This window comes from Myxine glutinosa, chromosome 11 (assembly GCF_964187855.1).
Source record: "Myxine glutinosa chromosome 11, kmMyxGlut1.1, whole genome shotgun sequence".
Lineage (NCBI taxonomy): Eukaryota > Metazoa > Chordata > Myxini > Myxiniformes > Myxinidae > Myxine > Myxine glutinosa.
The window spans coordinates 20785318-20810913 of record NC_136271.1 but is presented as its reverse complement, the minus strand read 5'-3'; the positions used below and the strand labels follow the sequence as shown (position 1 = coordinate 20810913).

At 44.4% G+C, this 25596-nt stretch overlaps 2 protein-coding genes and 1 long non-coding RNA gene across 3 annotated transcripts in view; 2 read left to right on the top strand and 1 right to left on the bottom strand.

Moving 5' to 3' along the window:
* The window catches only part of LOC137436468 (phosphofurin acidic cluster sorting protein 2), a 172681-nt gene extending 147234 nt beyond the window's left edge, over positions 1 to 25447 (top strand). Inside the window, exons 18-25 of the mRNA XM_078786465.1 lie at positions 5858 to 5960; positions 7610 to 7652; positions 7745 to 7787; positions 7952 to 8114; positions 14295 to 14542; positions 14672 to 14785; positions 20179 to 20374; positions 22749 to 25447. Coding sequence (XP_078642591.1) covers positions 5858 to 5960; positions 7610 to 7652; positions 7745 to 7787; positions 7952 to 8114; positions 14295 to 14542; positions 14672 to 14785; positions 20179 to 20297 — 833 coding nt within the window. The 3' untranslated portion in view covers positions 20298 to 20374; positions 22749 to 25447. The remainder of the gene's footprint in view (positions 1 to 5857; positions 5961 to 7609; positions 7653 to 7744; positions 7788 to 7951; positions 8115 to 14294; positions 14543 to 14671; positions 14786 to 20178; positions 20375 to 22748) is intronic.
* Positions 1 to 25596, bottom strand: part of LOC144894242 (uncharacterized) — a 939403-nt gene that overhangs the window by 55638 nt on the left and 858169 nt on the right. The gene's annotated exons all lie outside the window — the stretch shown is intronic.
* The window catches only part of LOC137436470 (kinesin light chain), a 78315-nt gene continuing 75511 nt past the window's right edge, over positions 22793 to 25596 (top strand). The window contains exon 1 of the mRNA XM_068130288.2: positions 22793 to 22994. The gene's annotated coding sequence lies outside the window, so the exon portion shown is untranslated. The remainder of the gene's footprint in view (positions 22995 to 25596) is intronic.

Here is a 25596-nt window from a genome sequence, read left to right as displayed (position 1 = left end):
CCCCCCCCCACCAGGTAACCTACATGGCCCCTCCCTTACCCCTTACTGTATCCACAAAACACAACACTACCCATAAACATCTACTTTACAAATCAACAAACATCCCTACTGTCTTCCCCGTTCCTCCCATAAACCAAATTCGTCTTCTCTCCCTCCTAACCAATCAAATTTGCCATTTTCAACTCTCATCAAAATTTGCCATCTCCAACTCAACATCATAATTTGCCATTACCAATTCATCATCAGTCCCTCCTAGGGAGGGAGAGATGGAATCACCCCAATGTCTCATCCACGTCGTGATGCGTCTCACAAATCCACACAGCGATTCATCTCCTGCAACAAAACAAAGAAAACACAGGTGTGGAGTCATCATCATCACCACAGGTAAGTGGCTGCGTATGGTGCGACAGGTTCTTCAATCCTAACTATTTCCTAAATGACTTTACAACTTTACACTACCCGGGGTCTTTCTCCGGCCAAACCATTGGCCCTCTTACACTATGGGTTCTAAAAACCAATTCCCATTGGCCAAACTGTGGTGCTCTTCAATTTGGGGTCTCACTCCCCCGATTCATCTCCCGGTGCCCTCGCACAATTTCTGGGCTGCGGCGTGTACCTCTCCCAGTGGGTCTACCCACCTGCACACCTCCACCACTGCAGTTGCCTCCGAGCTTACCTGCTCCTCACCCTAACCTAACTACCTGGGGAAGGCCCTCTGGCTCTCTCCCCACTCCGTGCCCTCTCTGGCACTGGGCTGCCCGATCCACACCCGGGATCCTCAGGCACCCACTCACAACTACCGGCTCCCAGAGCCCACCTGCGGCCTCACCTGGCCGACATCCTCACAGTGGTGGAGTGCCCAACCAACTACACACACTAACAGGCTACACGCCCAGCCATTTCCACAACACTAATGCACCCATCCACAACACCATTCTGCAACCGCACCACAAATGCCAATATCCAACCACAATTTACCTGTACCCTCTACCTAACACTTACACTACCCGCCCCGGGTACTCGTGAAAGGGGTCCACTCTTCCCCCATCCACACCTTCGCACCATGCACACCACTCCGTACCACTCACTCCAACTCTCTCCACACACCTGTACCTGCACACCTGTGCTCTCACACCTGGTGCCACCTGCACCCTTCTCTCCCCAAGCGCATTCGCGCTGATCCACACACTCACTACTCATACACTGCTCCACACACCTGTCCAGTTGCACACCTGTGCAATCACACCTGTTCAATTCTCACAAACACGGCATCATCTCAGCTAACTACTCCCTTCTGAAACTTGCGCTTCCCAGTCGTCCCTTTAAACTATTGCGCTCCCTCGTCATTATCATCCATACTAATCTACCTGCGTCCCCACTACAGGTATCAGTCACTAACTAATCTTAACGTCACCTAATGTCATCTTCTAGGGCCCTATCAATATAACCTAACCCACCCGGGCTAGTTTTCACTGCCATACACCCCATAATCTAGTGTTCCTTTGCCCCCCCATGGGAAAGGTGGCAGGGATGCCACCCTCTCCCACCGGGCCTATCGCTCCTCAATCCCCCAGTCCTCTGGCACTAATAAGCCCCCCTTATAACTTTACAGTCCCCTTTCTCACCTCCTTTTCCATGTGCTCCTCACAGTGCCTCACCTCCTCGCGCACTCCTCCGACCTCCTCACTCACTCCTCTTCTGATCTCCTCTCCCATCACTTGCATCTCCTGCCCAGATGCCACCCTCATCTGCTCCATTTCCTCCCTGTGAGCATCCAGTTTGGTTTCTACCCCCATTCTGACCCCCTCTATCTGCTGCTCCATTTGTTTAACTTCCCTTTCCGCTTGGTCCCTCATGTCCCTCAATTTGCCTTCCATACTGTTTTCTAACCCCTCTAACCCTTTTTGCATCCCTTCCATTTGATTCTCTTGAGCGGCCATTCTGTTTTCTACCCCCATTAACCCATTTCTCACCTCTTTTATCCCGTTGTCTAACCCCTCAAAATTATTGTCTAACTTCCCAAATTTCTTGTCTAACTCCTCAAAATTATTGTCTAACTTCCCAAATTTCTTGTCTAACTCCTCAAAATTATTGTCTAACTTCCCAAATTTCTTGTCTAACCCCTCACCAGTACCCCTCGCTTCGTCCCTCATTACCCCCATTTGGCCCTCTAATCGTTCCATAAGGGCCCTCATTTGCAACATAAAAAGGTTCGGATCCACCAGGGGCGCTGCCACGGTCACGGGCGCGGTGACCAGCGAGGCGCCATTTTGCGCGTCTGCTACCCTCGCTGCTTCGCTCTCCTCACGTCCCTCAATTTGGTCCTGGACCGACCCTGCCTCACTCTCCCCTACCGGACCCCAGCTGTCTTGATCCGCCATAGCGCGACTTTCAAAATTCGGGTTTTTATTATTTTTTTTTTTTTTGTAAAACACAATCAAATTTCGCTGTTATAATTTCGAGCGCGTAAACGCGCTCCGGGTCCAATCTCACTCCTCGACACCAATTGTTACAGATACGACTTTGATGGTATGGTGGGCCGAGCGGGATGGCCGCCGTATCCGTACAAGTTACCCGATTGTGCCCGAATGTTAACTAATCGCGCTACGCTGGCTCAATAGGAAAGAGAAGACACCCGGCTGGGTTACAATCACACAATACGACACCAGGGGTTCAGTTCTCAAGACCTCCGGAGGAGGTTATATTAAGGCGGAAAAGGTTAGATTACAGGGACAAGAGGGAAACATAGGAAGGTGGGCACTTAGACACAACCTTATATTAACCCTAGACAGACCACAGATAAACGGGACAACGCTGACTCACACGGGATTTGATGGCGAGGAAAGCGGCAGTCGATGGCTCAGGTGCACCTGGCTCAGGGACAGAATCACGTACGGTGGTGTCCAGCAGATGCGGGGAGGTCGCTCAGCGCTCGTGGGTCGCGACTTTGGTGGAGATGCCGGGGAGGTCGCTCAGCGCTCGGGAGGGTGGCGTCTTGTCCTTCCAAGCTCGGGGCGCATCTCACGTCACATCCGGCGCGGGGCCGCGTCTATCCGGCGGGGAGTGACACGCCCTCGGCTCGTTAGCTCCGCCCAGATGGAATCGGTCCGCCCTTCTTATTGGGTGCGGGGGGGGGGTTTACCAAGCTCCGCCCTTGACGAGGAGCTGACAAGGAGCCCCTTCGTGGTAACCCCGTGGAGCGCATGGTCTGGAGCGAATCGAGCCGGTGTGAGGACGCATCCTCCCCCGCTCCGCCGCCATCTCCTCTGTTGTTGTTGTAATTGTTGTTGTAGTTGTTGTTATTGTTGTTGTTTGGGGAAGAAGATGGGAGGAGGTATGGGAAAGGTCCTAAACTCACTACTGGTGCCATATAATCACATTCTGGTGCAACGAAGAGTCATAATTAATGGAAACGAGGCCTTAACTGACATAGAATAAGAATAACTAGGAAGATGTCCGAAAGTTGTCTACCTGTGGTGCGGTGGACCTGGGCACGACATTTAATGGGGGAATAAGGGGAAGGTCGGCTCTACTGATTGTTATTTACATGCAATGGGACTAGGGAATGGGGGATCGGGGAAAGTTGGGGAGTATTGGAGAAAATAGGGGAATATTTACAAGCGGATATGGAGGCCAAATTCCATATTCGCAACAATATATATTGTTACGGTTTTTAGAACCTTCACATGTAAATTTAGTAGTAAATTCCCTTATAAATGACCCCTGTGTACATGTCCCCTTAATTGGCTGTTAATTAAAGATTGCACCTTAGTTAGTCCATGTACAACACGTAGGACACTTTAGGACCTCTCTATAGTTATGTCATTATTATGTGTTCCAGGTAAGGCTGTGTTTCCAATAGTTGACTCAACGTTGCATCAATCAAATAAGATAGGTCCCTTTCAGTGACCCAATCGTCTCTTCAAAGTGCCAGTAAGGCGGCGTTCGTCGCCGTTGCATTGGGCTGTTTTCAGTGGCGTTCGTCGCCGTTGCATTGGGCTGTTTTCGTTGGCGTTCATCGCCGTTGCATTGGGCTGTTTTCGTTGGCACCACGCCCCAAAACTCCATTGCACATGAGGCCAAGATCGGAGAAGAAGGGGGGAGGAGCCACCGGATCACGGGCGTGGCACCACCTCGTCATCAAAGGTGGAGTCAGAGAGCCCTTACCAACCAACCATCGCCGAGGTGAGCCCACCGGTAGGCGTGTCAGCGGGGCCGGCGGCTTGATACGGCCAAGGCCAATAAAAGGGACTGCGAGGGACTGCTTATGCAGATGAGTGAGGAGAGGCAGCAGATGAAGAGAGGAGTGAGGGAGCAGGAGAGTCGGTGAGAAGGCAGGAGAGACGAGCTGCGCGGAGCTGCTGCAGGAAGCCCCTGCCGTGTAAAGCTGAATACGTGGAGCCGCCGGCTGCTAACTTCCAGCCCGGAGCGTGGAGCTGGGGCGGACCTGCTTGCTGTACCCTGCCAAACCTTCCAGCCCTATTGTCCCACCTGAACCATCTCCTCCAGCCATTCTTGCCTGCAATTCCCTATTCGTGTGAGTCTGTCTGTATTGTCCTGTGGGTTTAAGTAAGACTGTTTAAGGATTTGCGCTGTCTTCTTCTTCTTCAGATTGCTTTCGTTCCTTCTCTTTCTTTGGTTTTGTATAGTTAATTAATAAATACCTGTTCCTTCTTATTCTTGGTTTCATTCTCGTCCGATCGCTTTCGTGATTTCCCGATTGAGTACCTGTGGCGCGATTTCGGCAGAACCGCTTATAATCGGGTTTAGTCCTTTGTTAACGGCCCGCGTCGCAGCTCGCTTCGCTCGGCGCAATCCATCTATTACGCTGCGGCCTGGGCGGGAGTATTTCCTCGCTTACCGGAAGGCGCTGGTACTTAGGTTATAGGAAGAATTGGCCTACTACCCTATTCAGCGCTGACCGGGAGTGACGTCATACCCCCAGGACCGGTCGGACGGCCAGCTTAACAAGACAAGGGGATTAACCCCCCCTTGCTAACGGGAGTGCCGTCCCCCGGATCCGTAACAATATCATTCTTGTAGCTAGTGAAGGCCTTTCCATGCAGCAAGTTGCAGCCTGACTACATGTTTCAGCAGTGGCTGTATGCAAGACCAAGGAGGGTAGAAGCCATGTTATGGACGATGATCTAGTAGAGATATTGTGAATGTCCTTTCTTCTTCTTGTTCTTGTTGTTCTTGTTATTCTTGTTGTTCCTCTTCTTGTTCTTATTTTTGTTATTATTATTATTATTGTTGTTCTTCTTCTGTATGCAGCACAAGGCTGTGGGGGTAGCATCATTTGCTGAGTGCATGGTTATGCTGCTGATGCAATGCCCTCTGTAGGTTAGGGTAGGAATTTTGGAAATTGGCCAGGGTGCTGGCAATATCTCTGAAAGTACGAGTATTAACGTTTCTTCAAGAACGGTAACATGCACATTACAGCAAGGTGGTCTCATTGGATGTTTAGCTCTATGAAAACCTTTGGTGAGGAAATATAGCTTTGTGGAATGACTGCAGGTTGCTATCAGTTGGGTTTGCCTCTCAAGAGGTGAATGCTAGCTTTATTTTGATAGCCTCACTACTCTACCCATGCACTAGGGTCGAGATAATGGACAAAAAAGTTGAATGGAGTTTGGAATGAACTTGTGAATCGGAGAAATTAGTCCATTGTAGAAGAAGTTTTATCCTTTAAAATTGCAGTCACATTTAAATACTGCACTTATTGAGTAGGATTTACCCAATGAGTTTCTGGTAAAACTGCCATCGAACAGGCTAATCACTTGCATCATTCATTGCCGTTGCTGTCGCCACTTGTGCTGTATCATTTGTAACTCGACGTGCCCACGCTTCTCTGCAGACAGTGTGGATGTGGCGATGCGCACAGTGCAGTTCATTTCTGGTGCTGCTGTATCTCACCAGCTGCCGATTGCTGAAGCGATGCTCACGTATAAACAGAAGAGGTAAGCATAGCAATGCGCTATGGGAAACGCAACTGTAAAAATAAGTCTCCGACATTCTTCTTGCATACAGTAGAAGTGGTAATTGTGTGTAGAAATGCTCCTTTGTGAGGTTTTCATGCATAATTACACCATGGATATCTTGCACCGATCAGCAAGGCTGGTTCATGGTATGGTAAGTAAAAATTGACTTTTATTTTGGATCAAAAATTAAATGAAATTCTAACACATGGCCAGGACGTTTAAAATTATGCAATTTAATCTCAACGTCTATCTTTGTAAGATAATACAGAATACCGTATCTTCCAATCTTAAACTCCGAGCAGTTAACACGGCAACTATTTTTAGGATCAAGACGCGCTTTGTGGAACACACTTTAACCGTGTGCGGTCTGTAATGTACCGTAAATCTTTCTTCCTGGTTCATGTTTGTGGTTTTGTTCTGTGTTTTGTGAATGACCATATTCACTTTCCGCTCGTACGGGATCGACTGTGATCTCGCGAGAGCATGCCCTTTGTGGAAAGTGAATATGCCTTACCTTAGCCTTACTTAGCCTTACCTTACCTTACCTTAGTAAGGTTACCTTAAGTTAAGTTACCTTAAGTTAAGTTACCTTACCTTAAGTTACCTTACCTTAGCCTTACCTTACTTAGCCTTACCTTAGTGAAAAGCCTTAGCCTTACCAATAAAGCAGTACATTACACAGACTAAAGATATCTAAACCATTTTCAATGATTTCTAGGAGACAGGGCAGCATGTAGAATCATATAAAATGAATCATAAGGCTTCGACGTCTATCTTTGTCCCTTCCCCTTCCCCCTTCCCCCCTTCCCCCCCTTCCCATGCTGCCTCCCCCCAAGCCCTCTCCCTCCCACACATTCCCGATGTCCCTGCTCTCAAATGTTGTGTTTATGTGCTTCCCCTTCTCTCCCCATCTTGTCTACCACTCCCCTTTTTATATATTTTGTTTGTTTGTCTGTTTGATTTGTTTGTGTGATAAATGTTAACTCTCACGAGCCTCGATTATGTATACAAAAAAAAAAAAAAGACTAAACAACAGATATATAATTAATTAATCACTTGCGGTTCCCGATCAAAAAAAATGTTTTGCACTCGCGAAAAACCGCGAATACATGAAGCACAGGGCTGCGAATGTAGAAGCAGGTCACATGTTATGAACCACTAATACGCTGGATCCGCGAGTGTCGGGGTCCACCAGTATATATATTTAAACAATTTGCTCCAGATGAAAAATGTAATCGTTAACCAAACACTGAAATTATACACTGTCTAGCAATCACGCGTAAATAATTTGTGACTATGGTGTAGTCCCACCTTTACCATAACTAGTAGGATTGAAGCTCCACTCCACCTCTTCCAATATTTGGTTCGCCTATTTTTATCAACATGAAATCATCCAGACTCGTGCAGTTTTATTTGATGCGTGAGCCTGCTAAGTTAGCACAATGGTCGACTATCTTTGCAGTAGACCTGATATGAAACTAGTTTGATACTATTGCAAAAATACAGATGGGTTGGGTTGATCACCTTATAATTTTAATCAGGATTTATAAGTTTGAGATGTCGGAACCTATGTTGACGGCGGTAAATGCCTGGCTTTTTATACATTCTCTTGCATGTTTTCCCTGCAGTGCTGATGAAGATACATGTCAGAAATTCATCCCTTTCATTGGTGTAAGTTGTTACTCTGAACGATATTGTAGTTTATTGGTTGTTTTATTTTTTGATCAGGTACTTCTTATTTTAAGTTGTTGCTCTTTTGGCAGGTGGTGGTGGTGGGAATTGTGGAGCACTCTCTACAGAATTCAGGTTTGTGATGCCCTCTTGTTAAATCGCACTGTGACACTGACTGATTGATATGGTTCACTACGATAACTGGTCTTTAGGTGTTACCAAAGGGTCAAAAATAGCAGTTGCGTTATGGCTGCTGTTGTCTGTTAGTGTGACTCGTTGTTCTTTTACCTTGTTTTCAGGTGATTCTGATGATGGCACACTCACGCTATCCGTTGGAACTTCAGTGGGCCCCTTTGTACAAGCCACACAAACTCTTTCTCCCACGCCAACTGTCTTTGTGAAGGATATGTCTGCCACACCACCCCCATCACCCTCTGTCAGCAGTGGACAGGTCACAACCGGGTCAGTTTTATTTCCCCCTTTTTATAATCACCTCGTGTGCTATATCATCCAGAGCATACTGTAGAGATACAAAGACAAGTTTGGTTTTAATTTGTGTATTCAGTGATTAATTCACACAAACACTGTATAGTCTCTCTTTTTTTTTTCTTTTTTTTAACAAAACTAAAATTTCAAAAACGGAGAATTGCTAAATCGAATAATTGTACAATCTTTCACCTGGCATATGAAAAACTTCACCAGTAGGGAGCAAATACACATTGGTGAACTTGTATTCTTTTCTGAAGAGGGAGCCACGTCTGGCCTTGTGCCCTTGATTAGCTGTGAAATTTTCAATGCTTTTTACAACCAATCAGAGCACATGATGACAAAACGTGCCTCAATTTTTTATATATTTTTTCGAAGTGAGGAGGTGAAGTGAATTATTTGATTGTAATCACAATTTATAGCTTAGTTGTCTCAGTTTGTGAAATTAAAAGTCATTGGCAAAGCTGCCACAAAAATCGGGATTATAAAACCTACATGTGGCCAAGTTATTTGGGTGCATGAATATTCTCTGCTTTCAATTAACCATCTAAGGGGAAAGAAAATAATTCAACATTGAGGGATTAAAATACATTGATCTGTCAATACATGTTCTACCCTATTGGTTTGAACATACAAAGAAATCCGAACCAAAGAAAAGCTTTAACTAGAGAATTCATAGAACTGGAGAGTACAACCCCACACAGTGTTCAAATTTATACTTCAATTTCAATAAAATAGTGATTGTTAAAGTTCGTTAAAAAATCCGGAAATTTAGCGCTACCGTACAGAAGCAGTCTTCTATACCATCCTTATCAGAGAGTGATTGCCCTAGCAATCTATATGTAAGGGTGGCACAGAAAAAAATGTCGGTCCCACCCGCTACATACAAAACTAAAGTTGGAATATATTCTCTAAAAAGTTGCTTTGGTGACATATGAGAGCTTACCAGGTCTGTTCAGTTGATTGCCTTGGCAGGGATCACTTTTCAGTGCTCCAGACCATCACAAAAGCAAAAAAAGGAGTTTGGGCAAAACCAGAATCATCATCATCATCATCATCACCATCATCAGCATCACCATCATCATCATCATCACCACCATCATCATCACCATCATCACCACCACCATCATCACCACCATCAGCATCATCATCACCATCATCATCATCATCACCACCATCATCATCACCACCATCATCATCATCACCACCATCATCATCATCACCATCATCACCATCATCATCATCATCACCACCACCATCATCACCATCATCATCATCATCGTCACCACCATTATCATCATCATCACCATCATCACCATCATCATCATCAGCATCATCACCACCACCATCATCATCATCATCATCATCATCACCACCATTATCATCATCATCCCTCATTCGATGGTAATGACTGGTACCATCCGACAGAGTTTTACTTGGTGCAGCATCCTTTGCTATCATAATTTTAATAGCTTGAAAAGATTTCCTGAGAAGTATGCAAAACTGCATTCCTGTGTAAAGAAATAGGAAGGGATCAGCAGGGTGGACGGGACTCTGACTGTCAATCAGTCTGATGGTATGGCGGCGGGGCCACAAGACACATTTGCCCGAGGGTCAGTCAGACCTATATGGGTGTGTTTAACGGTGAATATTATCAGGACGTCAGTGGCAGCAACAACCTATGTATGTAACAACCCATGTATGTATGTATATGTCTATAAAGTGCGTACTATTTAGAAGGTTAGATCGTCTTTAAAGTATGCATAGTACCATTACAATGTGAGCACGACTATAAAGTTTGTACTACAACATTTGTAATCCAGTAGTAGAACATCTATATATATATATATTTCAAAAACAAAGTGATGAAACAAGTAATAAAAACTTTTTTTTTTAATGTAAAGGGATGTAGGGATGTCACTCCAAAAAATATGTAAACAAGGTAGGGATGATCACAAGAAATGATCATGTGAAACCATCCCTACATCTTTTTTTGGATAATGGTTGTCCCTTGAAAAGACAAAGTTATATCGAACAGACGCACGCACGCACGCACGCGCACAAACACAAACAAACTAGAAATCGGTCAGAGACTGAGGACTTGCCGGAATGTACTTTTTTTTATCGGCCATTTTGGATAAATATGGCGGCCGAACCACGTGACTGATGTCATCTTTATTTGTTTTCTAAACTAATTTATTCCTGGATTATGCTCAAGAAATTTCATCTTGATCGGATGAAGTTTTGTTCTTGTCGAATTTTGACGTCATAATGGAGGCACCTATGACATCATCATTAACATATTGTTGCGGATCTCCCGAAGCCCGCTCCCATTAGAGGGGGGATTAAACCCCTTTTTCCCCCCTGTGTCTTCGGGTCCGCGAGACCGAATCGCCACTTCCGGGCAAACGTGAAAAAGGGTTTCGGGACAAATTCGCACGTACCTATGGTACCCACGCTGCCACGAAAGCGGGGATCGAGCCTCGCACGAGCCACGCTTAATCGAGTACGCCCGAGCGTTATGCGTATCACGTGACTCGTGCTGTTACTTTTATTGGAACCCGATTCGAGCGGTTTTATTCGTTATATGCGAAGCCAATGGATGGAAGGGACAGGACGGTCAAATCAGAGGAAGAACACAATTTATTATTTATGTACAATGATCAGAATGAAAGGAAAGGGACACAGAGCAGAGCTTAATCAGTTTAACTTATCCCCAGACAAATGGACCCAATCACTCACATGAGGTAATGGAAGAAGAGCAGGTTCGCGTGCCAAGCGCGCTTTGCCATCGGTCGCCCCGGGGCAGCTCGCCCGGCATGGCTCTCCGATGTTCACGGCACGTATCCAGGCGAAGGCAGGCAGGAGGAAATCCTCGCAGCGCGTATGCAGGCAAAGGCAGGCAGGAGGAAATCGCGTGTCTGTGGCCCGGCGCGGGTCGTCCTCTCGAGCGCGCGATTAATACAGTGGCAGAGCGCAGGGAAAGTTCGTGTACAATCGGCAATTCAATTCGTTCGTCCTGCAGCTCCACTCGCGTTCTCAAGCTCAACCCAACTCACTCTCACGGGGAACTGTAAATCGTCTCACAGAGAACTGTAACTTGCACACACTCTGACCGACCTGACTCTTTCTCAATTGCCGTCCGAGAACTGCGTTCTGACTCACACGCGTACTGCTGCTGTTCTCGTGCGTTCTGAGGTGGGGGGCTCGTAGCAGGGTTATATGGCCCCGCCCCGGCCCGACTCGAATGTTCCAAACCCCGCCTCTGGTCGTCGTAGTTAGCCACTCCCCTCGAGCCCTGATTGGCGGCTCGTTGCTTACCGGCCACTCCCCCTGCAGCTCATCCCTTCGGCCTCGGTATGCTTGCCCAGGCCTGCCGCGTGGCATCCCAGCGCCAAACCAAAAGCATCAAAGCAAAGCGCCAAAAGAACACCTAAGCTCACTGGCCTACTCAACGCAAAACTAAACAGGAAAGGACTACGCTTACATTTACTAAGAAATAACTGAACTATCGCGAGGCTTCATGTTGTGGTGTAACTAACTAAGAGGGGGAATTAACCTTTATTCCAAAACCGCAACAATATTTTATTCCCCATGGAGAGTTCTTTACAATGAGCCATGTCTCAATTCTTTCTATTCAGCACTTTCGGCGATATAGAGGTGCAAAGTTTTTCGGTTTTTCCAAGATGGCGGCCGAACCACGTGGCCGATGACATCATCATTATTTGTTTTCTCCACCAGTTTATGCCGACATGGTGCTCAAGAAATTGCATCTTGATTGGATGAAGTTTTGTACTTGGCGAATTATCGAATTATGACGTCATAATGGAGGCCTTGGGCCGAGAGAGTTAAAAATTGGGCACATTCTATTCCAGGGCAAGACAAATATGTGTGTAAAGTATGGCGATTCTATGTGCAACGATGTAGACGTAGTACTGCGCACAGACAGACAGACAGACAGACAAACCAACCAACCAACCAACATACTTGCCGGAATGCTTTCTGGCAAGTAACAAACACACATATACACAAACACATATCACCCACAACGGTGGAATATTACAACCAAAGGCACAACAAAGCATGTTGGGTAAGCCACTGGCACATCTGCAAGAGTCTCAATATCTCAGTTCCAGAAAACTGGTGGAAACGTGAACCAAATGTAATACTCACGTATAACATAATGATCCCATCAAACGTGAACATAGAAAACAAAGCATTGTGACCGGATGTAGTACTGAGGTACAAAAAAGAATACAAGGCATTACTAATTGAGGTGTCAGTCCCGAGCGATTTTGGCCTAAAGAGCTCAGAAATAAAGAAAATAACCTTATACCAAGATCACAGAAATATAATGAAAATATCCTGGAAGCTGTAGAGCACTGCAATTGCACCAGTGAGTATTGGAGTAACAGGAATGATAAAAATAAGCTTACAGAGATCTTAAAAACCATCCCTGGGAAATTATGACAAACAAACTGCAGTTGGAAGCTGTTTGAGGCTCGATGATCATGAAAAGAACCCTCGGAACAAAACTTTGAGAATAAGAAAACTTCACAAACTCGTCCATTAATCATGATCCCTTCCTGAAACCGAGGTGGATACATCGAGACCTGGGAGGACTCCCTCCGCTCCACCTTCTCAAATCTGCATATGGAGATAACAACCAATGACACACACACACACACACACACACACACACACATAGTTTATCTTTGAGGGAAAACCATTATTCAAAGAAAGATGTAGGAATGGTTTCACATGATCATTTATTGTGACCATCCCTACCTTGTTTACATACTTTTTCGAGTAACATCTCTACAACCTCTTGCATCAATTTTTTTTTTTTAATCACTTGTATACCACTGAAACAGAAGCAGTATTATATGCCACATTGTAATAAGATGACATCGAGTCATAGTTTAGGAGAATATGATTGAATGAATGATCGTTTTAAGGCTATTTCTTCCCTGCTAGAGCGGGGGTTCGCCTTGCGGGTCCCATGACAATCATGGTTCCCTGTTTGAGGCAATGTTTTTATGGCCGGATGCCCTTCCTGACGCCAACCCTTAGTCGCCTCTTACAATGCGCAGGGCTACGGTGTACCTGCCGGCACCCTAACCGCTACGCCAACACCAGGCTCATAGTTTAGGAGATTAAAGCTTTATTGAACACCATAGAACGCAGCGTCAAGCAACATCGTACATAGCCATATCAGGGCCTCTGTTTCACCCCGATACTGCACCCTCTCACATGTCCCGCACACTTCCCAGGGGCTGCGCTTGACTGCTCTTATGACATACATTATGTGATAGAACATGTCCAGGACTGCAAACTGGAGGTTCGTGGAAGTATTATGAAGGTCATTTGTGTTCTTCAGTGTTCAAGTATACAATTCAATTTAAATAAAGGTTTAAAGAGGTTTTAAGGCATAGAAAATTTACTGCCGTTTTACCCAGTGTCTATTACATCACTCTATCTAACACGTTACATTAGTTATTCGTGCCTGTCGTTTGTGTCCTTTATGACATCCTTAAAAACAGCAAGTTTTCTGTTTGGAATAATTTTCAATTTTGTTTAACTGCTCGGCAGGCAGGCAGAGTAAAAATATTATCTCACTCCTCTCTATGCATGTGCTATTGGAATGAATTCAAAGCCAACGTTCTGTAAAACAGCAAACTTATCTTCCTATTTATGCACTGATGTGCATTCAAAATATTGTATTCAATTGAAATAAGCTGTTCCTCGATCATAAACCGATAACAGACAGACAAACGGACCTGACCCAATTGCTTAACCCTGCTTTTTGCTTCATGTGCGTGGGGTAATAATTCATAATCACGAGTGCCATAGTGATGATGCATTTGTATCACACAAGGTGGGCCAAGTGCCTCAACAATTTATTTGTTTTTGAAGCAGGTCAGCTTTGGGACAAAATTCAATGAAAAGTAATTAAGTTAGACTCAGGACTGGCACCTGCTTCGAAAATCACTTAGCAAAGCTCTATGCTAGCTTGAACTATGCATTTCATTTTTCACCTATATTTAACCCAAGAAAAAGTCTATTGTCTTTGACCTCTCAGTTCTCACCAACCATGACCTGTCGTAAATCAGTTTTTTAATTGTTGCGATTGTCTTTTTGTTCTTAACTTGGCAGACCTTGCTCGAGTAGCTCAGGAAGTGAGCTCATGGGACTGCAGGTCGATTACTGGACGGCTATAGGATTGCCCGGAGGCCTTCCGGGCGGGCGACGCGAATGTGAACGGCGGGATACTCCGACCACCAAAACGACACTTCGCAGCAACTTTCGCTCTTTGGTGGTCACTCGACTGCCCCCTGGTGGCGAACCTGTGCCGAGTGCGACCATGGCGATGACCATAGTCACACAGGAGAAGAACAAAAAAGGTAGTAACGATAAAGCTATGCATGGTGCATTGGGTTTGTTGAGGTTTTTGTTTTTCATTCAAACAATTCACTCATCATCAATTAATGAGCGTTATGCTCTTTCTTTCATGGTGTCATCTTTCCTTGAAGTTATGTTTCTGAGCAAGAAACCAAAAGAAAAGGACATGGAGACAAAGAGCCAGGCGATTGAAGGTATAAATCGCCTCATCTGCACAGCCAAGCACCAGCAGACAATGTTGAAAGGTTGGTTCCTGTCCATGCAGTTGTTGTTTTTTTTAACCTTGCTATATATTAGACCAATAACCATATTCCCACCTTACTTAGCATTATCAACCTTCATCTCGTTGGCTCTTGTAATGAATTGCACTCGAGAGATACCCATGCTACGCACGGGTGGGAGGCCAGAAGCAAACAGGCAATGCAGATACGGCGAATGCTAAAGCATGAAACCAATAAATTCCACATTCCTGTGGCACCTTCAGTCGCACGTCAGACATGGACAGCAAGTTCGTGAAGGACTTCCATGAAAAACGTACCCGTTCACAAACAAACGGGTACGTTCACGTATAGAAACATTGATTTCATTGAAACATTGATTAAGAGAAACATTGATCCGCGAAGTTCACGTTCAGAAAGTAGAAACCATCACGGCATGTCGTCATTCACTTGAACTCAACAACAACAACAACAACATGCATTTTAAGGCCATTTTCCCTGCTAGAGCGGGGGTTAGCCTTGCGGTCCCCATGACAATCTTCTCCATTTTGCCCTATTTTCTGCATCTCTCCTTGTTAACCCCCTTGCCCGCATTTCTTCTTCCACCATCTTTAGCCAAGTCTTTCTCGGTCTTCCCCGTCCTCTACTTCCTTCTACATTAACTTCCATCACTCTTCTCAACCAGTCACTTTCATCCTTCCTCAACACATGACCAAACCATCTCAACCTGTTCCTCTTCACAGCATCAATCACAGGCAATATTCCCAGCATCTTTCGCAATTCATCATTTGTCTTCCTCTCTCTCAACGATACTCCGCACATCCATCGGACCATTCGCATTTCCACCCTTTCCAGCCTTCGTTGCTGCTCTACGTTCATTAACCATGTCTCGCTCCCATAAATCATAACACTTCTCACACATGCAGCATACACCTTTCCCTTCAGCTTCAGCGACACTCTCCTCCTCATCAGCACGCCACTCAGTTCCCGAAACTTCTTCCATGCACATCTCACTCGAGCAACCGTTGCCGAGTCTGATCCACCTTCTCCATTCAGCATGTCTCCGAGGTAGCAAAATGTTTTCACACCTTCCAGCTTCACGCCGTCTCCAAGATCCAACTCAACATTTCCTCCATCTGCAGCTCCCTCTGTGCACACCTTACATTTGAATGTAGCTGCCACACTGGTAAATGACCCTCTCAGACCACTACATTTTTGATGAACCCACTCAGCGCACATTGTACATTGAATGGAGTTCACTCCGACACCCTTCCTGCACACAGCACACGGCCACTTCCCAGTTCTTTCCACCTCACCACATGCTTTACCACTTGCCTGCCATCACCTTCGTCTTTCCGATATTCACCTTCAGACCTTTTGTCTCCATACATTCCTTCCACTTGTTCATCTTTTCCTTCAGTCCATCCATACTTTCCGCAATCAAGACCAGATCGTCTGCATACAACAACTCCCACGGTAAACCCTCCTTTATGTTCTGAGCCAGCACCTCCATCACAGCTACAAATAGTAGTGGACTTAGTACCGACCCCTGATGCACTCCCACCTTCATCTCAAACTCACCACTGTTCCCGTCCTTCGTCCTTACAGCTGTGCGCGCTCTTTTGTACATTGCCATCACTCCTCTGATCAACCATTCCTCCACTCCTAACTTCCTCAATGCCCATGTCAATACTTTGCGTGGAACCCTATCGAATGCTTTCTCCAGATCAACAAACCCCAAAAACAACTTCTTCCTCTTATCCATGTACTTCTCCTGCAACTGTCTCACAATGAAAAGCGCACTGTCGTTCCTCTTCCTGGCATAAATCCAAACTGCATTTCGTCGATCTTCACTTTCTTCCTTATCCTCCTCTCCAACACCCTTTCCAATACCTTCATTCCATGCTCCAATAACTTTATCGCTCGGTACGAGCCACACTCCAGAGGGTCACCTTTCCCCTTGTATAGAGGGACGAGGGTACTCAGTTCCCAATCCACTGGAATGCGGCCTTCTTTCACCACCAGATTACAGATCTCTGTCATTCTCTTCACACCCCAACTTCCTGCTGCCTTCAACATATCTCCCACAACTCCCGTCGGCCCTCCCGCTTTTCCACTCTTCATTGCTTTTATCGCTTCCTCAACTTCCTTCTCAGTTATCTTCTCTGCCGGTCCTAAAACGGGGTTACTCTCTATGTTGCCATCCCATTCATTCTCTGTATTCAACAGCATTTCCATATATCTTTTCCATCTTCCTTTAATTCCATCTGGGTCGACAATGACATCTGGGTCGACTTGAACTCGATATCTCTTTTTTCATTCCAAACAACATAACTCCCATTAATCACAAAATAAACTTTTAACAACATTGTTAATGTTTCCTTCATTGTAAAAACTACCAAATCAACAGTTAAAAGCATTTTGAGCCGATAGGTGTTACGGCCTTGGCAAGATCGATGGAGACAGCGATCTGTTAGCGTATTCACCACCCAAATAGCTATGTGGAATTCTCTTTTGTCGAGATTAAACTCACGTCGTTTGAACTTTGGCCGAGGTCATTATTTACTTTTCATGATATTTATATACGAATGATGTTTAATGATGTTTATATTGGTTGTGGATCGTCCTTTCCGCATATCTCGTGGGATTGTAAGTTGGAGAGACGGCCATGATGGCGGGGAGGTGGATGGAATTTTCTCAAGCAGGGATTCAACCCGTGTCCTTATAAAAGGTCTTTGTCCGAGGTCACCGAGTTCGATCGGTGCAGCCGTGCAGCGATCGGTGCAGCCGTTTGTCCGGCACCCGGGAAAACAACATCGTCACAATGAAAACATCGTCACAATGAACGTTATGCGAACGCGAATGTTATGCGGGAGTCCAAACCTGAGAATGCTGGAGACCAAAGCTGAAATTGGGAAAACTAAATAGCCTATTTTACTCCTGGAGATCCCAGGATTACCCACCCAAAATATCGTTGCGATCGGTTCAGCAGTTTTTACGGCACCTTCGAACGGACAGGCAGACAGACAGACAGACGGACGGACATTTGGTGAATTATAGTAAGATAGTCCTGTAGTTTTTGATGCTTTCTGTGGTGCTCTCCCTGCAACAACCTCCCACTTCAACCCTCGACCTTCCCCAGCATCTCCATGATATACACGTCCTTCCAGTAGCCACCTCCTGGTTATATTCCCATAATCCAGGCTGACTGCACTCCTCAACTCCTCTGTTTCTCACTTCTCCCATGTAAGAAACATGAGGCCAGAGGCCATCCTTTCCCACTCTTCACTCCAGGGCCTCAAGCAGGAAGTGCACCATCATCTGATATCATCCCCCATCCTTACCGAAAATCATTTTTACCCCACGAGCCCTCCCTCACTCTCACTTGCAGGGGCAGTGTTTCCTTCCCTCTTTTCTCTCCTGTTTTCTCTCCTTTTTTCCCTCATGGTTCATTCCCTTGCTATTTTTGTTCAACTTTGGGCCTCTGGCTTCAAGCTTTCATCAATTATTGGATGTCCTTTTTCTTATCATTAATTAGTTCTTCAAGTCGTATTTTTTCGCGTGGGAGACCTTTATCCTTTATCATAAGCATTTATCTATATACATATAAATGTGAACGTCTGTTTGTTCGGTTAACAAGGGCAAAATGGAGAAGATTGTCATGGGGACCGCAAGGCTAACCCCCGCTCTAGCAGGGAAAATGGCCTTAAAATGCATGTTGTTGTTGTTGTTGTTTGTTAGGTTGTGCGTCATGGACAGCCTAAGGAAGTGACTTAGAGAGAGAAGAGGGGATCCATGGGGGGTAAATTTTCACGACAGAAAACATGGTCGCATCAGATTTAGACTAGGGGCGTTCCCAAGGGGCATGGCAGCAGGGCGTGCTCAAGGGGAGTGGCTTCCTCGGACTATAAAAAGCCCACTAAACTAAATTGCGTGACTGGCTATTTTCCGGGCAACGCCGGGTAACTCTGCTAGTATTACATATCGGTGATGGGTACCTTTAATTGTTAGTTCATAGCCTAATTTGTTATTGTTTACATAGGGGTTCATCAAAATATTACATACCAAAAAATGAAGTTTCCACCCCCCACACCATGGGACAATGAATGAATATATGAATGATCGTTTTAAGGCCATTTTTCCCCACTAGAGCAGGGGTTAGCCTTGCAGGCCCCATAACAATCATGGTTCCTTGTTTGAGGCAATGTTTTTATGGCCGGATGCCCTTCCTGACACCAACCATTAGTCGCCTCTTACGATGCGCAGGGATACGGTGTACCTATTCTAAATCGGGGTACACACCGGGATCATTCATCCCAGCAAGCTGGTGGTACTCAATTTGCCGACCTCGGAAGGATGACAGGCTGAGTCATTCCCCCTGGCGTTAATTCAGTGATCGACTGGGATTCGAACTCAGGATCCTAGGATCCCAAGCCAGCACCCTAACCGCTAAGCCAACACCAGACAATTAAACACATATCCTCCACCCCGCCCATTTTTCATATATTCTCTTCCCCTCACTTTCATCCACCTAATGCATTCATTCATGTACCATGCATGCTGTTTGCAGAACTTCGGTGTTGCCGAAGCAGTTTCTTGGGTCGGTTTGCAACCCGGTGCAAGTCCATACTCAAATAGAGGAGGTCAGGACAGGAATTTGGAATTGGTTCAGGGTGTCGGCGATAGCTTGCCTGATCTTCATGAAAGGACACAGTGGGATCTTTAACATCCACCAACAAACGCCGGAAGACGGGACGCCCATTTTAACGTCCATTTTAGGGACGGCAAACACATTGAATCGCCCTGCCTGTGAAACACCGGGATAACAGTTTCTGGCTGGGTCGGGATTCAAACCCAGAATAGACAGGTCAGAGACGAGTGCGTGTAGCTCTATTTTATGTAATTTTTTAATACTGCCTTCCTCCTATTCTTGTTTTCTTTTTCTTTTCTTTTTCAAATTATTTTAATTTTCTTCGTTCAATGCACCCACGACTTCACTCACATGTCCAAGGCGGTGTGATGTGCAGGTCCTCAGTTGCAATGTCATATCCACATCCATAAATTTATTTTCTTGATATTTGACAAAGGGCATGGCTTGTGGATATCGACCAGCATTTGCCGTTTTGAGAGTAGCACAAAATCTTGAGTGCTGTATGGTTGTGATTGTTGTTCCTTCTGTGAATTTGTGGAGTGGCTCTAAATGCATCATTAAGATTGTGACTTTGGCATTTTGCACTGGGAATGTGCACTAAACCATGCCTCGGGTTGTCTTTTGTGAATTGAGAGGTCAAAACTATTACCATATTGTTTCACTTCAGCAAGTATGTCTGCTTGGTTTTCTTCGTCTGGTCATGTCTTTCTTGTGTACAAAGTACACTTGCTTCTCCAAATCCTTATTTTTGTTTTTCCTCCTTCCACAGTGACAATTGATGGTTTGGAATGGAACGATGTGAAGTTTTTCCAGCTGGCCGCCCAATGGTCGACACATGTTAAATATTTCCCATTGGGCGTGTTTGGCTTCAGCTGGCCTTCCTGCTGAGTGCTTTGGAACCTGATCAACGTTGAGCTTCAAAAACAACTCCCTACTCCACCTCCCCTTGATCTTTCCCCTACATTAGGCTGGGCCAAATCAGGGGTGATTTTCAATTTTTCATACTACAAGGTTGTAATTTACCTAAAAGTTGTGGCTGGGTAACAGAAACAAAACCATGAAATTTTTTTTCAAAAATATTGACGTCTTACGGTAAAACAGCCCGTTACCATAGCAACCGTTACAGACGACTCAAAAAATTCTTTAAATCGATGATTTCTCAGGCTGTGTGTGACCCCCAGAGTTGATTCTGGTACCAAAAGATTCAGAATTGAAAGCCAAGGATGATTGGATAGCTTAACAATGTCTGTGACACAATTCAATACAACTTTTATCCCAAAAACTCATTTTTATCTCAAATTTAAGGCATTTGTTTGAAAAAAAAATGAAAATTTTGCTTTTTAATCATAGGATAATCATTAATCAGAGCTATAGTCAATTTAAATGTACTTTAAATTAACTTTCGTCATTGATTAAGCTTTTTTGTCTCAAATTTAAGGTCTGACATTGAACATTGATAACAAAATAAAAAACCTAGTCCCAATTGTAATCAATGGAGGCCAATGACTTCTTAGTCACAACCTCAGTGGATGTTGCCAGTCCATGCAGCTTCTCTGACGCCCTTCACAACCCTGTATAGAGCCTGGAGCTGCGCCTCAGATGTGGGGGCCTTGTTAGTGTTCAAATCTGTGGCGAGTCCAAGTGTCCGCTCTGCTGCGTCATTGACAACTGGGAGTTTGGCCACAACTTCCTTGCCATGACGATAGCTGTCTGAGGTGGGCCACTGTGCAACGGGGAGCTTGACAAAACTGGAGTCAATACCCAAGAGTTCAAACATGCTCCAAGAGTCGTAACCAACAAAGTCTTTGAGGGCTTTACTCCCCAATTGCTGTGAGGCTGGCATCTCCTGTATCATGTTATGTGCAGTCCCACTGTACCTGAGCATAGCCCTTCTCATAGTCTGCTTGTCAGATGACGTTCTGTCCGAGAAGAGTGCCAAAGAGACCAATCTCTCTGAGAGGTACCACAAATGGTTTTGTAGCTTCTCTCGGGCCACAGTCACAAAGGACAGAAATTTGGCAGGCCACTTTGTTGAATTCTTTGCGATACTGGCCTCAGCCTTGAGGAGGTTCTTCATCAGGTACATGTCGTTAGATGGTGCATCTGCAGCACTGGTACATGTCAACCACGCTTTAGTGTAGAAGACTGACATGAATGCAGCGAGACTGGTTATGTCTTCCAGCTCTTCGGGTGTGTAGATATCTCCCAGCTGCCAACGGAAGAGTGCCACCTTTATAGTGCATAAAGTCTTGCTCATCCAACGGGCGTGGTGGAATGCCCCAGGAGCTTTGATAGTGATGGTCCTCATACCATCAGGGACAGTCCCTCCAAGAAACAGCAGTGTGAGGTGTGCCAGCTCCAGGTAGTCGTGTCGAAGAGTCTCCTTTGTGCTATTGTCCATCCACGTCTGAAGGAAGGTGATGGTGGCATGTACATGGCCAGCCAGCTCTCTCTGTTGAGCAGACACCTCGACCAATGTGTAGTTGCCCTGGTCCAATTCACTCCAAGTGTTGAGCAGTCGCTTGAACAGCTGTTCATTAGGTCCTGTGGTGGGGCCATACACTATTGAGCAAGACGCCCCTCCAACCAATTCGTGGATGTGGTGCCGACACGCCAGTTGCAGAAGACTCCTGCCAAACTCAGTCTCCAGTCTTACTACGACTCCACTCTTGACCCCAGAGTTCACTGCCGTTGTATCGAAGACAAGAGCGCCTATCCTTGATGTGTGCAAGAGCGCCTTGAACGCCCTGATGAATGGTTACAGTAACAACCGAAAGCAGGCATTTGTAAGCTGCTTGTAAGATTGTAAGTAAAGATTGTAAGCTGCTTTTGTTAACTTTTTTTTATTGAAATGAAGATGGCCAAATTTAAACAACGTTATAACAGTTATAAAAACTGGACAATACAAGGTTGTAAAAGACAATTTAAAGTAAATTTAATCTGATTAATGGTTATCCTATGATTAAAAAGCAAAATTTTCAATTTTTTTCCATAAATATGCTTGAAATTTCAGACAAAAATCAGTTTTTTGGATAAAAGTGGTATTGAATTGTGTCACAGACATTGTTAAGCTATCCAATCATACTTGGCTTTCAATTCTGCATCTTTTGGTACCAGAATCAACTCTGGGGGTCAAACACAGCTTGAGAAATCGTCAATTTAGGCATTTTTTGAGTCGTCTGTAACTGTTGCTATGGTAACGGGCTGTCTGACCGTAAAACGTCAATATTTTTGAATTTTTTTTGCATGATTTTGTTCCTGATACTCACTCACAACGTTTAGGTAAATTACATTGAATTAGGAAAATCACCTCCGATTTGGCCCAGCCTACCCTACATTTCTCTCCTTCCTTCCTCCCTCTTGGCCAACTGCCTTCCCTTCTCACAACTTTGGCGGTTGTTCTGATCCTTCACACCCTATGCTCAATCATCTTCTACCAGGGCTAGTACTCCCCCCTCCCGCTCGCTGTCTTCTCATCTAGAAAGGGCTAGCAAGTTGGGCTGCATCCTCTGATTTAGGTGGCCTTTTTGCAGTCGTTTTTGAAACATCCATCAATACTTGGCAAGGAAATGCCACTTTGGCCTGGTATGTCGCAGGTAGGGCAAGCCCGACCCAAGTGTGTGTGTGTGTGTGTGTGTGTGTGTGTGTGTGTGTGTGTGTGTGTGTGTGTGTGTGTGTGTGTGTGTGTGTGTGTGTTTACATGTAAGTGTGTGTGCTCACGTGAAGAAGATGCTTCAGTCGTGATTTCAGCAGGACTTGAAGTTTGGAGTCTCACGGATTAGTCTGCATAGCGTTCATTGACTTTGTGACTAGGAGAAAGCATAACCTGTGAAAATAATGTGATAACGCTATAATTAAGCGCTCGTTACCCGACATTTTTTTTCCTGTGGAGCAGCTTTGGATATTCTTCATTTTGCAGAGAGATTGTTATACTTATTTGCAGTGAAGCTGGACTTTCTTATTGCATTTTTAGTTCTTGTGATGAGAATTATGTTTGTTTAATTGTACTGTAGTTGTCCAAAATCAACACCTCCCACCACCCCTCCCTTTGCTGCCAATTGGCATCTTGTTTATAGTCGTTCAAATGAATTGGGGTAACCGACATGGAACTACCACATTATGGGCTTGGTTGCCATTGAAAGCTGCAGCACAACACACACGAGTGCTGCATCTGGCCACACTGAATTTGGGGAGCAGTTCCATTACTTGGTCATCTTGACGACAATTGTCTGACAATGCAAGTGTTTATTCGTTTATGAGCTTGTGCAAATTGTTGTGACGTGTAAGGTTACTATCGTTTTGCCGTTCACTGCTAGTGGACTTGCAATTATCCACTAACATGGTGCAATTTATTTAAGCTTATCTTGTCTGTCAAGAATTTCCGAGACGTTGTTTGAAAACTGTAATTGTCAACGAGCCACTTTTGGTGGGGAAAAAGTTAGTTTTGCAAAGCGATTTCACCCTGTGAATTCTTCTTGTTCGTCTTTATTTTTTAACTTCACGTTCATTTTGTAACTAACTTGTAATTGAAATGTCACCCCCCTCTCCCCCTCCTCTCAACAGCCCCTCCCAGCTTTACTTTATCCTCACTTGTCTAACCTTGGAAAGTTCTCAAACCTGCTTTGTTTATCTTGCTTTTGATGGCTTCTGGAAATGACTGATTTCCTTGTAGTTGTCCGACTCGTAATCGACTTTTTCCAAAGTTTACTCTTCAAACCACCTGTCAAGACGGTATCGAAATTATGTAAAACATAAATCAAAACGAATATATTAGGTTATCTACAAATATCCATATGAATAGGAAGTTCATGTTACATAAACATTACTGCAACACATTAGATATGTGAATACCGATAATAAGCTTACGATGAACCTGCTCGTATATGATGTTGGATTTGAAAACTTTTAATTATTTCATTTTTTTTTTTCTTTGTTAAAAGTCCTTCACATTGGGCTTCAGGTCAACAAGCACAGGTTTGCAAAACGCTTTCTGTGTCATAGTAAGTGTCCAATTGCATCCATGCCAATATATTTTGGACTGTGCAAAGAGTGCAATAGAGTCGGAATTCTCAGCAGTTGCAAGAACACGACGCACTGTGCTTGTTGCATTTGTCCGCCGGTACATCGCCTTCCGCTAAAGGCAGTGTTGCACAAGAAGCACATTCTGTTTGGGGAATTTCTACTTTGGTTCCTTCACTCCTCGGTTGTCCTGTTACTGATAAACTGTGCCATTGCACACAAACAAAATAGAGAAATAAGAAATAAATGTCCGTTCCTCTGTTTGTTATATATATATAATATATATATATATATATATATATATGTATATATATATATATATATATATATATATATATATATATATACACACATCCCCATTTTTTAATTTTTTTTATTATTATTTCCTGCCCCATCCCCTTTTATTATTATTGCTTTTCTTTTTTTTTACACCTATGTTTGTTTAGCTTTTACACAAAGTTGTATAGACTGCTTGATACTGAACAGTAACCAAAGCTTCAGCCCATTGTAAGCGAAACCTGGCTGTTGAGTTTACAATGTTCGTGCAAGAGTCTCGTACTGCTTTTCGTTATCCATCTACACTGTGCTTAAATGGAGGCATTTTGTGTTTGAAAAGAGATTAGAGGTGTGGCACTGCACTTAAAATATGAATTTCACCTCTTAACAAAAGTGATTGTTCACTTTTTCCTTCCTCATCCTGTGATTTCCCTTTGCCTCATCCCCTTGAACCCTTATTCTTACTTCCTCTGCATTAATCATCCTGTTTCTTTTCTCCTTTAGCTACATTTATTACCTTTTCTTTCTCTCTCCATCCACATCCCTTGTTACTTATTTTCCCTCTGTGTTTTACATCCTTTCAACTTCCTGACTTCATGCTGTTCATTGACTTTGATGCACTTTTTAGACGTTACTGCTTTTTTCCCCGTTGGTCATTTTTGCTTTATGAGAAATATTGCCTTTACTTGCTGTACGTTGGCAAACTTGGCATATTTTGTTTTTAATAAATTGTTCAGAGATGACTTTTGTTGTTTTCTTGTCACCTTCTTATGAAATATTTTATTTATTTTTTAATAATCAAGATTGTGAATAAATTGGAACATTTGGTGGACTTTAAGATAGAGAAAACTGACAAACAGTGCTTTGTGAAAAATATTTTTGAATAGAAAAA